This window comes from Mytilus galloprovincialis, chromosome 11 (assembly GCF_965363235.1).
Source record: "Mytilus galloprovincialis chromosome 11, xbMytGall1.hap1.1, whole genome shotgun sequence".
NCBI lineage: Eukaryota > Metazoa > Mollusca > Bivalvia > Mytilida > Mytilidae > Mytilus > Mytilus galloprovincialis.
Window position 1 is genome coordinate 38,547,360 of NC_134848.1, and position 21,806 is coordinate 38,569,165.

Consider the following 21,806-nt stretch of genomic DNA (forward strand, 5'->3'; position numbering starts at 1 on the left):
CTGCAAATATTTAAAATATATAATGATGAACATTCCAGTTCCGTATACAGATTTTTCATGTTTTCTGTTATTAAATTGTTGTGAAATTAAAAATTGTAGCTTATCTTACATGAAGCTGGAAGAATGTTTTCACTTTGAACACTATATTTTTTAGTACTGTAGTCCTGTCATGTAGTGTTATTGCTTTAGTGTTATATTTAACATTGCCATAAAAGCGCGAGGTTTGATAGCCGCGAAACCAGGTTCAGCCCACCATTTTGTTTCTTAAAATGTCCTGTACCAAATCTGGAAAATGGCAGTTGTTATCTTATAGTATTTTTTTAATGTGTGTTGCATTGTCGTTTTAGTGTTTCTGTTGTTTCGTTGTTTTCCACTTATAGTTGATGTGTTTACCTCAGTTTTAGTTTGTAACCCGGATTTGTTTTTTTCTCTATCGATTTATAACTTTCGAACAGCGGTATACTACTGTTGCCTTTCTATATCTGAATGTGCTGGGACATGAGATTGGTGCCTAGTTGAAAAACAATACTAACAATGTCTCTTTTAATACAGAAACAATTAAACACTCAGAGATTCACCTAGCATATCATATATTCTATGTTAGAATTCACTTATAGATAGACTAATAATTCGGATTGACTGCAAGCATTTTATTTCAATACGCGAACTTTATTTTAACCGGATACCAGGAAGAGGGCTAAAATAAGAATTTGTAACTAATTCAGATATAATCAAATAAGAATTATTAAAATCCGAAGAATAGAAATAATAAACTTCTAAAATAACTCACTCTAAACAAGAAATGTATATTGAAAGGTATATCCACGAAAAATTTAAATGGTATTACACAAGTATATTGTAAAATGAATTGTTAAAAAATCCGAACTCATCCTGCCGTGAAGACAAGAAAAGAATTCATGAGGACTATATAAAAAAGTGAAACAATATATTTATATATATTTTACAATTCATCTTTGAGATAATAATTTGTCCTCAGTATGTACTTACCTTGTTGTTTTTGGTTATGTAATAGATAACTTAATTTACCCGGCTTATTTATATGATTGAAAACATTTCAATAGCCACGAATTCTTGGAAAATTTACATAGTGATTTCCACGAATTGTTCAAAGTGATTTTTCGTATGAGTCAGTTTGTTTATAAAATATATGTTATTTTAAATGTTCGGCATTTAACAATAACGGTGCACTGTAATGCTCGAGTGGAATATTCTTGACATCTTATATATATTATGCGGGTCAAGAAGGGGTGTAAAGAATTGAGAATAATAGCCAGGCGGTAAACTACTGTTGGCTCTCTATATCTGAATGTGCTGGGACATGAGATTGATGCCTAGTGGAAAAACAATACTAACAATGTCTCTTTTAATACAGAAACGATTAAACACTCAGAGATTCACCTAGCGTGTCATATTCTATGTTAGAATTAACTTAAGATAGACCAATAATTCGGATGGACTGCAAGCATTTTATTTCAATACACGAACTTTATTTTAACCGGATACCAGGAAGACGGATAAAATAAGAATTTGTAACTAATTCAGATATAATCAAATAAGAATCATTAAAATCCGAAGAATAGAAACAATCAACTTCTCAAAAAACTCACTCTAAACAAGAAATATATATTGAAAAGTATATCCACGAAATATTTAAATGGTATTACACAAGTATATTGTAAAATGAATTGTTAAAAAATCCGAACTCATCCTGCCATGAAGACAAGGAAAGAATTCATGAGGACTATATAAAAAAGTGAAACAATATATTTATAAAGATTTTACAATTCATCTTTGAGATACTAATTTTTCCCCAGTATGTACTTACCTTGGTTTTTTTTTGGGTTATATAATTAACAACTTAATTTACCCGGCTTATGTATATGATTGAAAACATTTCAATAGCCACGAATTCTTGGAAAGTTTACAGAGTGATTTCCACGAACTGTTCAAAGTGATTTTTCGTATGAGTCAGTTTGTTTATAAAATATATGTTATTTTAAATAATCGCCCCTTTAACAATAACAGTGCACTGTAATGATCGAGTGGAATATTCTTGACATCTTGTATATATTATGCGGGTCAAGAAGGGGTGTAAAGAATTGAGAATAATAGGCAGGCAAAAAATGCAAATTTGTCTTTACATTCAAGAAAACTATGTTGTTACGGGTCATATAACGGATCAGAACATTACCAGACGATAAGACAAACAAAACGAAGAGACAATCAGTATTTTAAATATTTAAATCATGGTATGCAACAAAAGAATATTAAACATTTGTACTCTTTAATATTATATAAGTTTAAATGTTTCCTTAAAAATAATGGTAGGATTAAGTCAATCTCTTCCGGTTCATAATGTATGTATAAGATGCATTTTGATATTACCCACTTCTTTTGCTTTGCAAACAAAGTCATTTTTAATACAATATAATTCAATCGAACATCCAGATGTCAACATACATGACTAACAAAAATTGCATTTTGAACGTTTAAAATTTTTCTGCCGTTAATGCTCTCTAGGAATATTTTTTTTCTTCTAAAAATGAGTATAAAAATGATATGAAAGAATTATTTTTTTAATTTGTAAGGTCACAAATTAAACTTTACAATTTTCGGTAGATTTTTTTAAAAACAAGAAACACGACTATCACAATTTGTTTTTTAAACGCCAATTGAGTACTTTCTTAGATACTCCTTAAAAATTACGTAGTGGTCAAACGTCAGTCGTAAGGGTGCAAAAACCATCGTCCTTCAATATTCTTTACTATGTTTTGTGTATTATTGTTGGTCTTTTGGCCTTATTTAATTTTACCTTAGGCGTTTTAAGTTTATTTTCGTCTAATGAGTTGGACAGTTGGCATGTATCACCTTGTTTAGCTTGCTATGCGGTTTGGTTTTTGCTTATTGTTGTAACCGTTATCTGTAGATGCCAATTTCTATGACGTTTATATTGGACTCTGCAAATTGTCCTCTTGGCAATTATACTGCATATGTTTAATTTGATACTACCCAAAATGAAATAAGACAATTGTGTAATTCAGTCTTTTCTGATTGCATAGACATGCTTGGGACTTTTGCCAATGCACCTACCAATAATCAGCCATCCGAATGGATATGCTATCTATAAAATAACCAAACATTTACTATTTGTAGCGCATGACTGTCAATTTACCCTTCACGTTTTTCAAATTACTATCAAATCTCTGTATTTTCTTACGTTGCATAAATACTTATTTCAAATGACCGAGTTCCGCAATAGCTATTCAGGTTGTTTTTCCGTATACGTTCCCGACATTATTTTTATCATCCACTTCCGGGACGTTTCTCATCATAATCATCAACATATCATAGCAACCACAATCAACAAGACGCAATTCACAAAATCAACTTACTATTTACGATCATCAATAATATATAAAGATAAACAGTTATGAGGATAGAGTAAAATAAACAAAAACACAAACTGTTAAATATTATGATATTGAAGACGTAATATAAATGTGGTGAACGTGTAGTTGCAAACAGGAGTATGACATTGTGAATTCGCTACTTGTATAATTCGTTTGATTCTAATTTTCGTGGATTTCGATGGTACAAGTGAACTACAAATTTAAATGTTGAACGAATAACATATTTTCCTTGGGCTTGTATTCAGACTTCGGCATAAACACGAAATAAAATATCCATGAACATGTAAAAAGTAAAATCACAAAAATACTGAACTTAGAGGAAGATCAATTGGGAAAGTCCATAATCACATGGCAAAATCAAATAACAAAACGCATCAAAAACGAATGGACAAAAACTGTCATATTCCTGACTTGGTACAGGCATTTTCAAATGTAGAAAATGGTGGATTAAACCTGGTTCTATAGCGCTAACCCTCTCACTTTAATGACAGTCTCATCAATTTCCGATATTTTTACATTGATGCGTTAAATAAACAGACACAATAATTATAATAGTCAAAATATGGGTACATCAGTCATCATCGTTTAACAATTTTAAAAGGGAGTAATTTTAAGTTTTCCTTAATCAACAAAAACTAGTATCAACGAAAATAAATGAATCCACAGTAACCGATGCTCACAATCGGCAATCCTCGGGTGTATCCGCTACTCTCCGTCTATCCGTAATATGAAGGCACGGAATCAGCCGAGTTGTGACGAATGCGATGATCACTATTGTTTCTCACTAATATGTGACAACAACAGTGCACATGACGCATCATTCCATCGGTAGTCCCACTGTTTAAGCATGGATGCACAATCCTCGCCTGAACCAGTATTCCAGTCAGTAAAGGTAAAAGATGTAGTATTCGGCTCAGAAACTAACAAAACCTTTAAATAGACTTATTAAGAAGGGATATCGTTACGATACTGTTGTCAGGTCATTAAAGATTGCATATGTTGGCGTTAATATTGATTCACTTATAGGGTATTTGCATCGGAACTAAACACATTTATTCAAAAAACAGTTGTTGGCATGACACGGGTTATGTTCCTCTCATATATGTTATGATGGTATGATACTAAACTCCTAACGGGAAGGATTATGCCTGATATTCATATGATGAAATCATAATCTTTCAATCAGTTTAATTGAAGTGTGGAGCTGGCATGTCAGTTAACTGCTAGTAGTCTGTTGTTATTTATGTATTATTGTCATTTTGTTTATTTTCTTTGGTTACATCTTCTGACATCAGACTCGGACTTCTCTTGAACTGAATTTTAAATGTGCGTATTGTTATGCGTTTACTTTTCTACATTGGCTAGAGGTATAGGGGGAGGGTTGAGATCTCATAAACATGTTTAACCCCGCCGCATTTTTGCGCCTGTCCCAAGTCAGGAGCCTCTGGCCTTTGTTTGTCTTGTATTATTTTAATTTTAATTTCTTGTGTACAATTTGCAAATTAGTATGGCGTTCATTATCACTATTGAGACTACTAACTGTTCTTCAATATTTGTTTCATGAAAATGTGAATGTGTGTAAAATATCTTTTCATGTTAGGCCTTGGCTCGTATCAATTTTTGAATTTCTGCAATTATATAGATTACTCTAAACTATTCGTTTACTTTTCTACATTGGCTAGAGGTATAGGGGGAGGGTTGAGATCTCACAAACATGTTTAACCCCGCCTCTGGCCTTTGTTAGTCTTGTATTATTTTAATTTTAGTTTCTTGTGTACAATTTGGTAATTAGTATGGCGTTCATTATCACTGAACTAATATATATTTGTTTAGGGGCCAGCTGAAGGACGCCTCCGGGTGCGGGAATTTCTCGCTACATTGAAGACCTGTTGGTGACCTTCTGCTGTTGTTTTTTCTATGGTCGGGTTGTTGTCTCTTTGACACATTCCCCATTTCCATTCTCAATTTTATTGTCGGATTCCAAGAGAAACTTTTTTTCCTGTACAGTATCATGTGCTCCAATCCAATCCAAGCGCCATTTTTGTTGTTAACTATTAATGAGTAATGAGTTTTACCAGGCTAGAAACTTATATAGCAGAGCGAAATCAGGTGTTAATAAACTGGCAATAAAAAGTAAGGCCAAGGAATACCGCAAGACACTCAACATTAACTACAAGCAGTATAAAGAAAAATGTTCGGATGAACTGAGAGCATTATCAAAAAATGACTCTTACACAGCTACTTTTGCAGAGGTAATATTTCTGTACCAAATAAAGGCAACAGTAGTTTACCGCTGTTCAAAACTCATAAATCCATGGACAAAAACAAAATCGGGGTAACAAACTAAAACTGAGGGAAACGTGACACGTCTTATAGTAATATGAATGGACACTCAAAAATAAGAGAAAACAAACGACACAACGGAAACACAACGTTAAAATGTAACACACACAGAAACGAACTATAATATAACAATGGCCATATTCCTGACTTGGTACAGGACATTTTTAAAGGAAAAAATGGTGGGTTGAACCTGGTTTTGTGGCATGCCAAACCTCCCTCTTTTATGGCCATGTGAATTATAACATTAAAATGACAACACAACATTACAGAACTACAATATAAATAAATAGGAGAACACAATTGACAAAGAAACACGCGAATTAAAAGTAGTACAAAAATCTGTAGTACTGGAAATTTACTTTTAATTTTCAGTACTATTTTGTTAATCTAAAATTATTGTAATATTTTGGTACCTGTATTTTACAGTACTTGATTTGTACTTGAAATTTAAGTACATTTTGTACTACAGATTGTTGGTTACTTCGTTACATTTTCAGCATTTTGAAAGTTTGTCTTCTTCAAATTTCATAAAGATATGATGTTCAAATATTGAATACTGTGAATACATTGTTGGTATTATTTCTGTAACAATATTTTAAGTACAAATCAAGTACTGGAAAATACAAGTACCTAAATATTACAATAAGTTTAAAGTAAAGAAATAGTACTAAATATAAAAAGTAAATGTGCAGTACTACATATTTTAAGTACAGAAATATTACCTTTGCAGAAGTAGCTGTGTAGGGATTTTGGAAGACACTTGAAAAATATTCTGGCTACAAAAAAGACAATCCCTCTATCAGTATTGAAGCATTTCATGAATATTTAAAAAACATGAATGCAAGTGACGAAGAAGATCTTGACGGCATCAACATCTACGCGTTGTGTAGTGACCCAATTTATAATGAAATTTTAAATGACGTCATTACAGAACAAGGGGTTGTGGATACCATTAAGAACTTGAAACATGGTAAAGCCTCTGGTACTGACAGGATACTGAATGAGTTTTGTGAAAAACTCTCCACCATTTTTGATATGTATTTACACTAACCTATTTAATGTGATATTGGATACAGGTATTATTCCTGAAACTTGGACGGCAGGAATAATTATACCAGTTTTTAAAAATAAAGTTGATCAAAGGATCCAGATAACTATAGAGCTCTAACATCAATTAGTTGTATAGGGAAATTATTTACTCCCATAATCAATACTCGATTGCATTTTTTGGCAAATGAAATTTCACTTATATATGAAAATCAGGATGGTTTTAGAAAGGGGTATTCAACTGTAGACACTATTTTTGTACTTCATGCACTCATAGAGCTGTATTTCTCATTTGGAAAAAAACTTAATTGTACTTTTGTAGACTTTCGGATAGCATTCGATACGGTATCAAGATCTGGTTTATGGGAAAAACTTCAATTGAATAATATTAAAGGGAAGTGCTTCAAAGTTATTTTTAATATGTACCAAGGAATCAAATCATGTGTATTGAACAGATGCATTTGAAGTTTTGCAAAAGAATTTTAAAAGTTCGAAATACTACACCCAATTTTATGGTGTATGGAGAGTTGGGAAGATTTCCGTTGAAAATTCGAGTAAAATGCAGAATGATTTCGTATTAGTAGTTCTTTGTACAGGTTGATTCTATCCTTGAAGAATCATGGTCATTATGTTTTCAAATGGTATGATTCTGTAGAATCAATATTTAACAACACTGGTCTAGGATATATTTTCATGAACCAAATAGGCTTTTGTGATAAAAATTATCTCGATCGAATATTGAGTGATCAGTTTATTACCTCATGGTTTGGCAATATAGAAAATTCATCTCGGGGACAATTTTATGGGATATTTAAAAAGGACTTTGGTTTAGAAAAATCAGAACTGAGGGTGAGTAACTAAATAAAGGACATCGAAACTTACGTATTCCAATCGAGACAGGCCGACGGCAAAATATACCTAGACCAGAGAGAATATGTACTTTATGTCATTAATTTGTTGGTGATGAATTTCATGTTTTATTTATATGTTAACATGATTCTATTGTTAATTATAGAAACCCATACTTACCTAGATATTATACTATTAATCCGCAATGCATTAAAATGGAATGATTATTGTCCATATGTAATATGGAAGACTACAAACGATTATCTTTTTTATTAAAAAACTTGCTTGTTTATTCTAAAATATTTACAAATGTATTTATATGTGTTTATATGGTACTGCATGCTCATTTCGTCATTCAATTGTTTATGTATTATACTTTGGCCTCATGTTACACATTTATGTGTCTGAGCGTTATCAATAAACATTGAAATCTTGAATCTATTAAAAGAAACAACAACCAATATAATACAATACAAATACAAAGTTTTTTATTGTCAATTATGACGCCAAATAATTTGAGCAGTACAATTAAGTTCAATTTCATACAAGTGATTACATATTGATTACATTGATTATTTAACAATTAAACAAAGTCAAGTCTTTTTCAACAAAATAAATTCTGCAGAAATGATATATATATATATAGTTTTACAATATAATATAGATGGACAAACTACCGGTGCATGACTAAACTGTATCTAGAACCTGTTTTGATATTTTCTGATCAAAATTGTTATGATAAACCATATTGTCTAATATGAGATGATATGTTACTAATTAGTTTAAGACTTGCCATAAACGTTTTGTTTGCACAATGTAATTAGGTCTTTCCACTTTTCTGTGGAAAGACCTATTGTTTTTCTTCTGATTATTTTTTTTTTTTTTTTTTTCTTCCGCCTAATTTTGTTCTTGCGATAAACATTTGTTTCGCAATATGTCGCTTAGATATTTGGTATATGATATCGAACAGTTTATGCGCTTTTGAAATTTACCCTGCGTAAACGAATACTTTTCTTTGTAGGAGTTATCTCCCCAAACACTGTTTTCCTTGTTAGCGCATCTCCTTCGCAACCGTAAAAGATTATGACAAATTTATTTTACAAAATTGCTCGTTATATCCTTCGCATGATTTGTCCTATTTTGACCGAAGTGATATGACCGCTCCATATGAGAGTTATTTCCCCTTATGCATCTGATATAAGTGATATGAATTTCAATCTTATAAATCATAAGTGATAGAGACCTAGGATCTTTTGATTTGAGGTCCTTGGTCCCAAAAAATGAAAATTAGGTCAAGGTCAAAGGTCAAGGTCATATTCTAATATTTTGAATTTGGCTTATTTTCACTTATATCCAAAGACTGTATAAGATATCAACAAATTATTTTTACTAAATTGTTAGTTGCGACATGTCGTAAGATGTAAATTTTGATTGCAAGCGTACGTTGAATGTAAAAGGGAGTTTTCTCCCCTCTTGTATTTAAAAATACGCGTTTGGTGATATAACTCATTAACTAAATATAATAAAGACCTATGGTCTTTTGATTTGAGGTCCTTGGTTTATGACCTTGAAATTGATCTCAAGGTCATAGCTTAATTTGACGTTCTAGATTTTGACCTTTGCTTTTATTTTATATGTATACATGATAAAGATATACAACTTTTAGAAAAAGGTATCAAACCATTTAACCTTGTAAAAAACAACCGGAAGTGACCTTTTGTAAACCGGAAATAGCTATTTTTTTGTACTTTATTAATATAAAAGTATATAGAACCAGATATTTTTGGAATCAGTGTCAAGTAAATATTCAAATATAATCGGAAGTAACATTTTTCAAACCGGAAGTAACAAATTATCTCCCTTATTTAAAAAAAAAATGTATGGAAACAATATATTTTTGGAATCAGCTTACTAGGAGCTATCATTTGACGATTGAAATGACATTTTAAACTTAGTTTCACAACTTTTCATATCAAAATAAATTGTTTTGATGGAAAGACCTTCAATTGTTCTCTGAACAATTGGTTTTTAATTAACATTAGATCTCTTTCAAAAAGAAAGACAACCATCAGAAATATTCAAATATTTACATTTTGAAAAAATAATATAAAACAATGTAAAAAAAATACAGGATTCACGTGTCACAGATGACGACAATTATGTTCCAATTAACGTAACCACATTCCACCCCCTTTCCTCCTTATTTTACCACATTTGGATCAGGATCTGCTTACCCTTCCTGAGAACTTGAATTTGTCTATTTTTTTGCTACGGCGTTGTCATTTTATTTTTGATTTATGAGTTTGACTATCCCTTTGATAGCATGCCTCCATTGTGTAGTTTTTTTTGTTTTATTTAGTATAGTTTTCCACATAATAGCAAACAAAAGCAAGATATTGGTAACATGACATGTGTGGGACGCCACGTGTTGGCAAACGCCTACATAAAATATGAAAAACAACAAATATTATGAAATTTTCAAATATGGCTTTTTAAGGTATATCTTATAAAATTATAAAAAGAAAAGTATAGGTTAGCGGGTAGTATCTTAATGGCATTACATGGATAAAACCAGAGAACCTCGAATATCCAGGAACATATCGTAAATTCTAACGCTAAAGCTTTAACAATGGAACAGCCAGTCTGCATAACATTGACATTTTATGCCTCTGGTTCATTGATACAAGAGATTGGGGGACACGATGGGGTACAATAAAGCAGTCGTTCTTGAATCGGTGACTCCTGTCCCAAACGTTTTATTACAGGATTTTGTATTATTTTTTTAAAATGGTCTTGTATAACATTCTTGAGTAAAAAAGGTTTTGTGTCTCATTATTTTTTATCAGAAGACATGTCAGTCATGTCAGCCATGTTGGGATGAATATTAACAAACAAATGCATTACGGGTACCACAAATAATTTCTAAACTTTAAAATATTCAGCGTCATCGTTAACTAACGATTGTGTGAACAAACCCATTTACCCATGCGTTAAGTAGCGACATGTTAGAGTATTAAGTGACACGTTAAACTTAACGTTAAGTAATGACACGTTCGAGTATTAAAAGAGGGATAAAAGATACCAGAGGAACAGTCTAACTCATAAATCGAAAATAAACTGACAACGCCATGGCTAAAAATGATAAAAAGACAAACAGACAAACAATAGTACACATGATACAACATAGAAAACTAAAGAAATAAGCAATACAAACCCCACCAAACACTAGGGGTGAAATCAGGTGCTCCGGAAGGGTAGGCAGATCCTGCTCCACATGTGGCATCCGTCGTGTTGCTTATGTGATAACAAATCCGGTAAATAGTCTAATTCGGTAAGTCACATTCATGAAAGGGAAGGGGATTGAAGTAACGACGTAAAGAACATAGATATAGGAAGATTTGGTGTGAGTGCCAATGAGACAACTCTCCATCCAAATAACAATTAATAAAAGTAAACCCTTATAGGTCAATGAACGGCCTTCAACACGGAGCCTTGGCTCACACCGAAACAAAAAGTTATAAAGGGCCCCAAAATTACTAGTGTAAAACCATTTAAACGGGAAAAACAACGGTCTAATATCGGAGATCATTTGTGAAACGGTCATTCCATAACGGTCAACCAACTCGGGATGGCGTCCATAAAATTTACGAAGGGATGATTTCAACTTCACCATTTGGAACTCTTGGTTTAAGAGCTTCCTTGTGAGCAGCATATATTAAGTAAAGAGTATTAAGTGACACGTTAAACTTAGTTTTGTAAATAATTGTTTGTCATGTCATGGAGTGTTGTCTTTCCTTTTTCGACTAATGTTTTAATGCTTTTCTATAGCACGTGTCTACTTGATAATTCTACTTATAGTGAATGAATGAATCTTTACTGCATTTGAACTGACCTTGATTTAGCAAAGTAACAAAGTATATACATATATAACAAATATAATACAATACAGGGAACAATTAAATAATGCAGAGATATCCTATAAAACACGTGCGTATAAATTATGAACACATATTCACTGATAATTTGCGATCTTAATTTGCATGCAGCATTTTAATATAATTACATAGTTTCTATGTTGAGCTTTTTTACTCAGCTTGTAACAAAAACATAAGCGTTCGTTTATTTGGCCATGAACAATAAAACTATGGCAAAAAGTTACATCTAAGGGTTTATATACAGGACATATCAACACCGTTCATCTTCAATATTATTCATTTTACAAACATGTACAATTATTAAGGTAGCACTATACAAAGATTTTTTTTATTTCCAATATCCAATCTTTAAAATGCTGTTACTCTCTTAAGAATGCATATAAATTAATAAAAGAGGTATATATAGATAAATAATAGATTAATCTTTTAAATGAATGCAACATTTTTGTTATGCAATCATTTTGTAATCAATTATTATGCAATTAATGGCAACATCGTGGACAGTTCACTTGAATGAATTTAGCTCTTTCATGTCTATAACTATACAAGAAATTTTAACGAAATCTTAATCAACACAGTAGGAGCTACAAAACGGTGTCTCAAATTATCGCTATCGTATCCCATTCTCTAATAAAACTAGTGTAAACATCCTTACCACATAATAGTAGATAATGTTTGATTAGGTTTAAAATTTGATCTTTACATTCTATTTACATTCACGATCGGCAATCCTCGGGTGTATCCACCACTCTCCTTCTTTCCTTAACACGAAGGCACGGAATCAGCCGAGTTGTGAGGAATGCGATGATCACTGTTCTTTCTCACAAATGTATGGAAATAACAATGAACATGCCCAATCATTCCATTTGTAGTCCCAAAAAAAATGCATGGCTGCACAATCCTCGCCTGGATCAGCATTGTTAGGATCACCAGTATTCCAGTCAGTAAACGTAAGAGATGTATTGTCGGATTCCCAGACAAAATTAGATTCCTGTGCATTATCATTTGCTCCAATCCAAACGCTTTCTTTTTTGTTATCTATTAAAAGGAACAGAAACCTTTTTTTAATATTTTCTTATTAAAATTGTTGATAAACCACATTGTTTAATATATGAGATGATATGTTACTAATTGGTTTAAGACTTTCAATAATCGTTTTGTTCGCACAATGTAATGAACACTAATTTTCATCCAAAAGAAAACATATATAACCATAAAAAATATTCAAATATTTAAATTTTGAAAACAATTAAAAAAAAAAAACACTAAAAAAATCAAAAAAACTTAAGGAGTCCGACACGTGTTGGTTGAAAAATATGGAATATGTTTCACAGATGACGAAAATTGTGCTAAAATTTTCTTATGAAAACCACCTTCCGTCCTCTTTCTTCCTAATTTTACAACATTTTGAGCAGTATCTGCCTTCTCTTCCGGAGAACTTGAATTATCTCCCCCTTATAAGTTTTTACACAAGCGTTTGCGCTTTAACATATTTATAAAGCACTCCGGTGTAATGACTCCCAACACGCATGTGTAAGTCGCAAAGTCTCTTTCGGCGAAAAGTGTTCGCCAAAACAGATTCAAAAGGGGAAACGCGTGAGAACCAATAACGTTAGTATTATTCTATGGTGGGGTTTGTATTGCTCATACTTTAGTTTTCTATGTTGTTTTTGTATACTGTTGTTTGCTATAGCGTTTTCGATTTATGAGTTTGAATATCCCTTTTGTCTCCATGGTGTGATGTGTTTTTTTTTATTTAGTATAGTTTCCACATAAAAGCAAACAAAAGCAAGATATTGGTACTAGTAACAGGATATACGCCACGTGTTGACAAAAGCTCACATTGTCATTTTCGGAAGATGAGCGAATGACATATACGTGTAATTTATGTCTTCATATAAATAACCACTTCTAGCTTCTTAAACATAACTCACCAGTTTGCAAGTAAGATTTTAAAAACCAATTCTCCACGGCGTTGTTAATTTTTACAAGGTAACCTCCTTTGCTATGACAGTCAATCTATGAAACATGCAAAGATAAAAACATTAACACGCAAGCCTACGAATAAACTCATCATAGATGATAGTTAATTTATAATTATGAGCATATCAATGATAACTCAAGTCAACACAGAAGTGCTGACTACTGGGCTGGTGATACCCTCGGGGAAATAAATCTCCACCAGCAGTGGCATCGACCCAGTGGTTTCAAATAAACTCATCATAGATACCAGGATCAAATTTTTATATTTACGCGAGACGCGCGTTTCGTCTATAAAAGACTCATCATGAATTACACTCGATTCAAAAAATGTTTAAAAAGTCAAACAGAGTACAAAGTTGAAGAGCATTGAGTACCAGAATTCCTAAAAATTTTGCCAAATACAGCTAAGGTAATCTATTCCTGAGGTAGAAAAGCTTTAGTTTTTCAAAAAATTCAAAGTTATAAAAAAAATACGAACTTATACGTAGCAAATTTACCTAACGAGATCGGGATATTGATATTAGTCAAATCTTAACCGGAAATTATGATATTTTCCTCCATTAGTAGAAGCACAATCATGGATAATGGTGTAGAAGACATTTGAAACACTGTATCGGTACAGATTTAATATGAGCATGCTAGGATGCAATTTGAAAAAAGGCAGAAGTTTTTTGAGTAAAATAAAAGGGCAGCATGAGATAATTTGCTAGAAAATGGCAGGATGACAATTTATGTACAACAAAGTCAGGATGAATATATAAAAAAAGACAGGACCCAATAGAGTAAAAAAAATGCGAGACAGAGATTACAAAATTTAAAAAAAACATGCAGGACAAAGTTGTTCAAAACAACCACCCCAACCCCCAATCCCCACTGCACTCCAGACACATACACACACATATAAATCAAATTGTAGCTCCCTTACCTTCGCATCATTCCAAGTCTTCACTGATTCTAATTCAAAATAATAACAACTGATCATGAACATTTTCCATCCAACATCGCAGCCAAGAGTCTTAACTGTTTAAAAGATATTTTTGCATTTTTAGAATAATCATTAATTCAGTCCGTTATTTGTTCATAGATATAAGGAGATGAAGTAGGAGTACCAGGGAGACAACTCTTGATCCAAGCTACAATTTGTAAAAGGAAATCATTAAAGTTTAAAGTGCGGTCTTCAACACGGAACCTTGGCTCACACCGAACAGAAGGATATAAAGGGTCCCTTTATATAAGAATATAAATGTCAGTTGATTCGATACGTCATAGGTTGTTCATCCTTTTTATTGTATTGTTAAAGGGTTGCTACTTACAACGAAGCTACTGTTATGTTACATGTAAAGTGGAAATCGTTTCTCATTAAGTTTTATAATCAAAGTGCTGGATAGCACCTCTGGAAAGTTTGCAACTGTAGCTGTGTATTATTTCAAAAATGTTGTAGACGTGTATTATTTCAAATATGTATTTCATCACAACTTTGATGTTTTAAACTAAACCACTGTCTCGTCAGAAATTATCAAAAATCTTTTTTTTTACATGTTTGTCATAAAATGTTTTGATATTTTCTATTGCAACCTAAAACTGTAGATCTAAAATAATGAAATATACAGAAAGCTCTGTTAATTTCTTTATGTTCCCATGCCATATCAACGTCAAGGGCCTGTGAATTTAGTATTTTTCTATTGGTTTAGGTCCTTCATATTTGTTTTAAGTAAAAAAAATTGTTACTGATTACCACGTAAGTTTTCTTGTTTGAATTTTTCAACATGTTTCATATCGGAGCCTTTTATAGCTTACTGACGGCCGTATGGTGGCCTATAGTTATTAATACATCTTCCTCCTTTGAACTCTTTTAGATAGCATTGGTTCTTTGCAAAAAATACTGCATTCTTTTATATAAATAGGACAGTTACAGTAACTTCAACCAATACCCGGTACAACTGTAATGAAAGTGAATTTATATTAAAGGCTTTGATCAAAAATAGGGAACGTGTCCATGGGACACAAATGATGCCCCAGCTAGCATTAACGTTATAAAGGGTCACACCTCAAGAACTGCAAATGTGACGCTACCAAAATTTGTACTTGATCTGAGTTATGGGGTACTAAGCATTGCGTATTCATTGAGGGGATTAATATTCAACAGCAAAGTGTATTGCTCAAAGGCAAAAAATATTAAGTTTTTTAAACCAAATTCATTCTGTGTCAGAAACCTATGCTGTGTCAACTATTTAATCACAATCCAAATTCAGAGCTGTATCACGCTTGAATGTTGTGACCATACTTGCCCCAACTGTTAAGGGTTAAGACCTCTGCGGACGTTTAAAGCTGTGCCCTGCAAAGCAGCTGGTTCCATTTGTGACGAGGCACAACCTTAGAGCAGTAAAAATTCAAACTTGATCTTGGTTTTATGGTTAAGTATTGTGTATAAGTTTCATAACATTTGGTTGTGCGAACTAGTTAGATAACTGAAACGAAAATATTCAGCAATTTTTACATATGTAAAAGGGCATAACTCTAGAACGGTTTAACTATCGCCACCAAAATTCAAACTTGATCGGTGTTTGTGATAATGAGCATTGTGTATAAGTTTCATAACATATGGTTAAGACAAACTAAATTTAGAGAACAGAAACTAAAATTTCCAGCAACTTTTCTATTTGTAAAGTAGCATAAAACGCTAGAATGGTAAAAGTGACGCAACCAAAATTCAAACTTGACTGGTGTATTGTGGTTATAAACATTGCGTATAACTTTCATACAATTTGGTTCAGGCAAACTAAAGTAAGAGAACATAAACGAATTTTGGGATGTACGGAGGTACGTACAAGTAAGAGAAGGACGTACATACTTACAGAAGAACAAGTATAAAACTCAATACGATGGGAGCATAGCAATAGCAGTATGACCACAGGAATAAAAAAGTTTATATACACTAGATTCATAGTGGTGCTTATAACCTCAGTCATGTAACACATTTTAGTTGTTGCTGTGAAATTAAGCATTGTCTTATGAGTCAATAACACTATTTGAGAATTTTTGTTTTAAGCCATTCATTTGATATAATAGTAACCATTGCCTCTGTGTTTGGGTGACAAAGCAATTGCATTCTATTTATATATGGCATGTTATGCCTTAATTTTTTTCGAGATGCACAGGTTTGTCTGTACTCTATCTAGCTTTTGAGGTGAAAATGCAGCCATTTTAGCCAAAGGGTACACATCATGAACCTTGAAATATATAATTTCTACAGCACTTGTCTTGATACACTGAGCTATAATAAGAAGTAGATGCTGACTCGGTTGTTTTTAATACAGATGCTATATGATACGAATTTGCGATAATACACCAGAGGTGGTATGATGTTAATTATTGGAAGAAAAGAAGAATTGTTGTTGGGTCAATGTTTTTCTGCTGTCAGTTTGATCCACTTGAGCATGCTGAACGATTGAAGGTCCTTATATCCACATTGGAATGTGAAACAATTAGTATTTAAATAACGGAATTATAAGTTTTCAAATGATTTTTGGCATCAAAATCTTCCGATCGATGTTTAGACAAAAACAATGCACTTGTTGTTCTCTCTTTTTTTTATGAAAGCCGGTATATACCTTTACTCATCCTTGTCGTGATATTAGACATATAATTATCGAGTATTTTATATTCTATCACCTGTGGATCGTTTAAATAACGGAGTGGCTATTTGTCCGGCTAGCCGTACGAATAGTGTCAGGGCTATTTGTCCGGCCATTGTAATGCACATGTCATAAAATGTGCGTTCGGAAGTGCGTGTTATATTATCTTCAGTAGCACCAAGGGGGCGTGTGTAATCTGATCACTGATTTGAATTTTAAGATCAAGGCTGAAAACGGTGATATCAATATTTGTGATAAATTTTGCAGTTTTCGGAGTTTGACAATGGAACACGATATTATGAACTTCCAAGAATGATATAATCTTATAAAAGGGACTTTAAAATATTGAAACCACAAGGAAAATGGGAAATGAAAGATTATTGATCGGAGAACTATAGTTTTACAAAATTATTCGACTCGCTGCAGATGTGTAAATGGTGAAAAAGATGTTCAAAGCAAGAGACGTTGAGAAAGGCCTTTACAATTTCATGTCTAACTGAATGAAATTTAGCTTAGTTATATTCCAAATATGAATCTTGCAAGTAGCCCTCGAAGTGGTACTTTAGAGGGAGGGCGATTGAGGCAACAAACTTGAAGTTGGGATGTTGGAAATAGGATTATAAAAAGTGGGGTAATGATATACACAGAACAACAAAGATGGGATCAGAAAAAAGAGAAATTTGGGAAAACGAGCACACCGTGTCACCCCGACCCCTCACGTAAATAAAATAAAAAAAAGTGATTTTTACTTTTTTTTTTGGGGGGGGGGGGGCATTATAGAAAAATCTCTCACCTTTCACTCAAAATATGGATAAATTTATGTCAAGGGGTAAATAATTCTCTTTGACAGCTACAGACATAATTTTGTACCTTTTTTAGCTAGACAAAGTTCTTTACGTTAACTTGAAATGCACGAATCAAACACTACCCAAGATGTTTTATAAGTAATTTCCTCTCTCTTATGGGATATATATGATTTTTTTTCTAATTATTCGTTATCCACATTGGGCTATATATACCAATCTAATTAAAATATTGATCTCTGATTACGTTATACTACATATGAAGTATAACGTAATCAGAGATCAATATTTTAATTAGATTGCTATATATACTAGTATGAAGAAAACAACAATTTCAAATACCAGTAACAAGATTACAAACATGTGCTACCCCCTGGTGTTGCTGAAGATAATATTACACGCGCACTCAAATATTATAGTGACATGAGCATTGTATTGGCCGGACAAATAGTCCTGGTACTATTCGTCCGGTTACCCTTTAAACAAACCATTATCAATTGTCAATTATCCGACGGCTTGGTCAAAATGTCAAGTTGTTCTCGCATTTTAATCAGTCATTCCCTATTCTTTCGATACACTCGGGCTTTTACAACGTTTACGTACGTTACGTTACATATAGTAAAAGTAGAGCGGGAAAATGTTCAATCATAAAATATTGAAAAAAATGATGAAACCGCAGTCTCGCGTAGATTTCTTGTGATTTTCTCTTCAGTGCATGGCAGATCCGCGAAGTAATGTTTGTGATACTCATTTTCAAAATGAAATTAAATTCATCTGAATCGTCGGTAAACATTCATTTCTTTTTTATTCAAGCTGTAATTTTTTTAGTCAAAAGAGGGGTTACTCCTAATTTCAAAAGAATCTTCAAAGAATCAGAATCCAAACGCTAGTACTACATTATCTTGGAGTAGGATATTGCGATAGTCTGTCACCGGAAGTTTGAGGCCGACGACTAAGGAAAGTAGCAATAGCAAGCTTGGCAAACTTTCCAAAAACCAAAAAAACTACATGTATGTCATCCTAGAAGCCAGCTGATGTTTTTAGTTGGATTCACGTTGTGTTCATGTAGTGATAATTTTCTGCATAGTTTTGTGAATTTCTGTTTGTCTTAACGCCTCAGTATATTTAAGTCTTCAATTTTACTTATAAACTAAGTTAAATATAAGGGGTGTCTTTCATGGTTTAAGAGGAAGACAAGATCATTTTCTCTGCTAAATTATTAAAAAGTACAAGAAAATCAATTACAAAGACGGCGGACTGGAAATGTGTGTTAATTTCAAAATGAGAAATCAAGTAAATTAGTGGTGTACAAGTCTCCTTTTCTCTGAATGCATCCCTGTGTTTTCTTCGTAGTTTTGTAAATTTCTGTTTGTCTTATTGTCATTTTTTACTTTTGGTTGTAGTTTTGTCTTTCCTTTATTTGACTCATGTTTTAACGCCTCAATATAGTTTTTTAAGTCTTCAATTTTACTTATAAACTAAGTTAAATGTAAGGTGTGTCTTTCATGGTTTGAGAGGAAGACAGAAACATTTTCTCTGCTAAATCATTAAAACAATACAAGGAAATCAATTACAATGACGGCGGACTGGAAATGTGTTAATTTCAAAATGGGAAATCAAGTGAATTAGTAGTGTACAAGTCTCCTTTTCTCTGAATGCATCCCTGTGTTTTCTTCGTAGTTTTGTAAATTTCTGTTTGTCTTATTGTCTTTTTTTACTTTTGGTTGTAGTTTTGTCTTTCCTTTATTTGACTCATGTTTTAACGCCTCAATATAGTTTTTTAAGTCTTCAATTTTACTTATAAACTAAGTTAAATGTAAGGTGTGTCTTTCATGGTTTAAGAGGAAGACAGAAACATTTTCTCTGCTAAATCATTAAAAAATACAAGGAAATCAATTACAAAGACGGCGGACTGGAAATGTGTGTTAATTTCAAAATGGGAAATCAAGTAAATTAGTGGTGTACAAGTCTCCTTTTCTCTAAATGCATCCCTGTGTTTTCTTCGTAGTTTTGTGAATTTCTGTTGGTCTTATTGTCTTTTTTTTACTTTTGGTTATAATTTTGTCTTTCCGTTTTTTAGACATGTTTCAACGCCTCAATATAGTGTCTAGTCTTCAATTTTACTTATAAACTATGTTGAAAGTAAGGTGTGTCTTTCATGATTTAAGAGGAATCTTATTTAACTTATGTTTTAACGCCTCAGACTCGTGCCCTTACATCTTAACCTAACCCTACCACAGTCCCTAGCATCTGAACCTAATATTTACAGTTCCCCACATCCCCAACCACTTAATCTACCACTAAACCTAACCCCAGTCCCTAGCCTCTGAACCTAATATTAACAATTATGTTAATCCCAAACCACTTAATCTACAACTAAACCTTACCCTAATCCTTACCCTTAACCCTAACATTTATCCGTACCCCGGTCCCCTAACTCTGACCTAACATTAACCCTTACACAATCCCAAACCTTTTAGTGTAACATGTAGGTTTGCCCCACTTTCTAAACCTAAACTTAAACATAGGGTTATCATAATCCCAACTTTTTAACAAGCAATGCTAGCTTTAATATCGATCCAGACTGCTTGGGTAACTTGTTTACTTACCTAATAAATCAAATTGTCTGTCAGCGCTGGAAAGGTCCGAAATATTTTTTGTCAGTTGTTGTATCTGACCTTCTTGTCTTGCACTTTTTTCCATAATAGCTGAAATATTTTTTTCTGATATTGATAAATTTCTGATGTTGGATTTGAATTAATTGAATAGTCAGTCATAATCAAATGTTATATACATATTCGAATTGAAAACTCTCAATCTTCTGCAAGATTGCTCCCAAAGATTTTAGAAATATTATTTCTCCTTTTCTTCTTAACATATAGAATTAATGTAAATAAACTCATCATAGATACCAGGACTAAATTTTGTATACACGCCAGACGCGCGTTTCGTCTACAAAGACTCATCAGTGACGCTCGATTCCAAAAAAGTTTAAAAGGCCAAATAAAGTACGAAGTTGAAGAGCATTGAGGACCAAAATTCCTAAAAGTTTTGCCAAATACAGCTAAGGTAATCTATGCATGAGGTAGGAAAGCCTTAGTATTTCAAAAAATTCTAATTTTGTAAACAGTTAATTTATGAATATAACCATATCAATGATAATTCATGTCAGCACAAAAAGTACTGACTACTGGGCTGGTGATACTCTCGGGGAAATAAATCTCCACCAGCAGTGGCATCGACCCAGTGGTTGTAAATAAACTCATCATAGACACCAGGACTTAATTTATATACACCAGACGCGCGTTTCGTCTACAAATTAGCAGCAGAGACTAGTATTTTTTAAATTATATTGTCCTCGTGTTACTACATGTTCCTCAGCTAATTAAATTTGTGTAGTGGAAGATCAATACACCCAACTTTTCGTTCCAGTCTAAACCACATCAATATGTTCATAACTTAATAAACATACCCACAACCACAGTATTATGTCCATAGCCATGTTTAGGTAGTTCAGAGGTACACCGCCATCTTGAATTGTACAATCACAATAATGAATCGGTCTAGTTCTTTGTCCCAATCTGCAAATTCGGTGACAGATTTGCAATTTATTTGTTACACTGTTTATTTATATAAAGAAAACTTAGTTATTCATTGCATTATCGAAAATGTTTTAACAAATACCACATATTTGTGCTGTTAGAATTATTTTTTCAAATAAGCCATTAAAGGGGAGATAACTCTTTAAGTACAAAAATTATACTGGACATATAGGAAATT

General features: G+C 32.6%; 1 protein-coding gene across 1 annotated transcript; it reads right to left on the reverse strand.

The window, feature by feature from the left end:
* Positions 1–9,705: 9,705 nt before the first annotated feature.
* Positions 9,706–20,730, reverse strand: LOC143052135 (perlucin-like protein). The gene is made up of 4 exons (XM_076225097.1): positions 20,636–20,730; positions 14,514–14,608; positions 13,540–13,624; positions 9,706–12,643 (listed from the first exon to the last, which is right to left on the reverse strand). Exons 1-4 carry the CDS (start codon positions 20,727–20,729, stop codon positions 12,414–12,416), a joined length of 504 nt encoding a protein of 167 aa, XP_076081212.1. The 5' UTR covers position 20,730; the 3' UTR covers positions 9,706–12,413.
* Between the last annotated feature and the right edge of the window lie 1,076 nt (positions 20,731–21,806).

Coding starts and splice junctions, on each gene's coding strand:
- LOC143052135 (XM_076225097.1), bottom strand. CDS start 20,729: ATGGAAAAAAGTGCAAGACAAGAAGGTCAGATACAACAACTGACAAAA. Junction 14,609..20,635: donor CAGACAATTTGATTTATTAG/GTAAGTAAACAA, acceptor TCTTTTAAACAG/TTAAGACTCTTGGCTGCGAT. Junction 13,625..14,513: donor AGACTTGGAATGATGCGAAG/GTAAGGGAGCTA, acceptor CATGTTTCATAG/ATTGACTGTCATAGCAAAGG.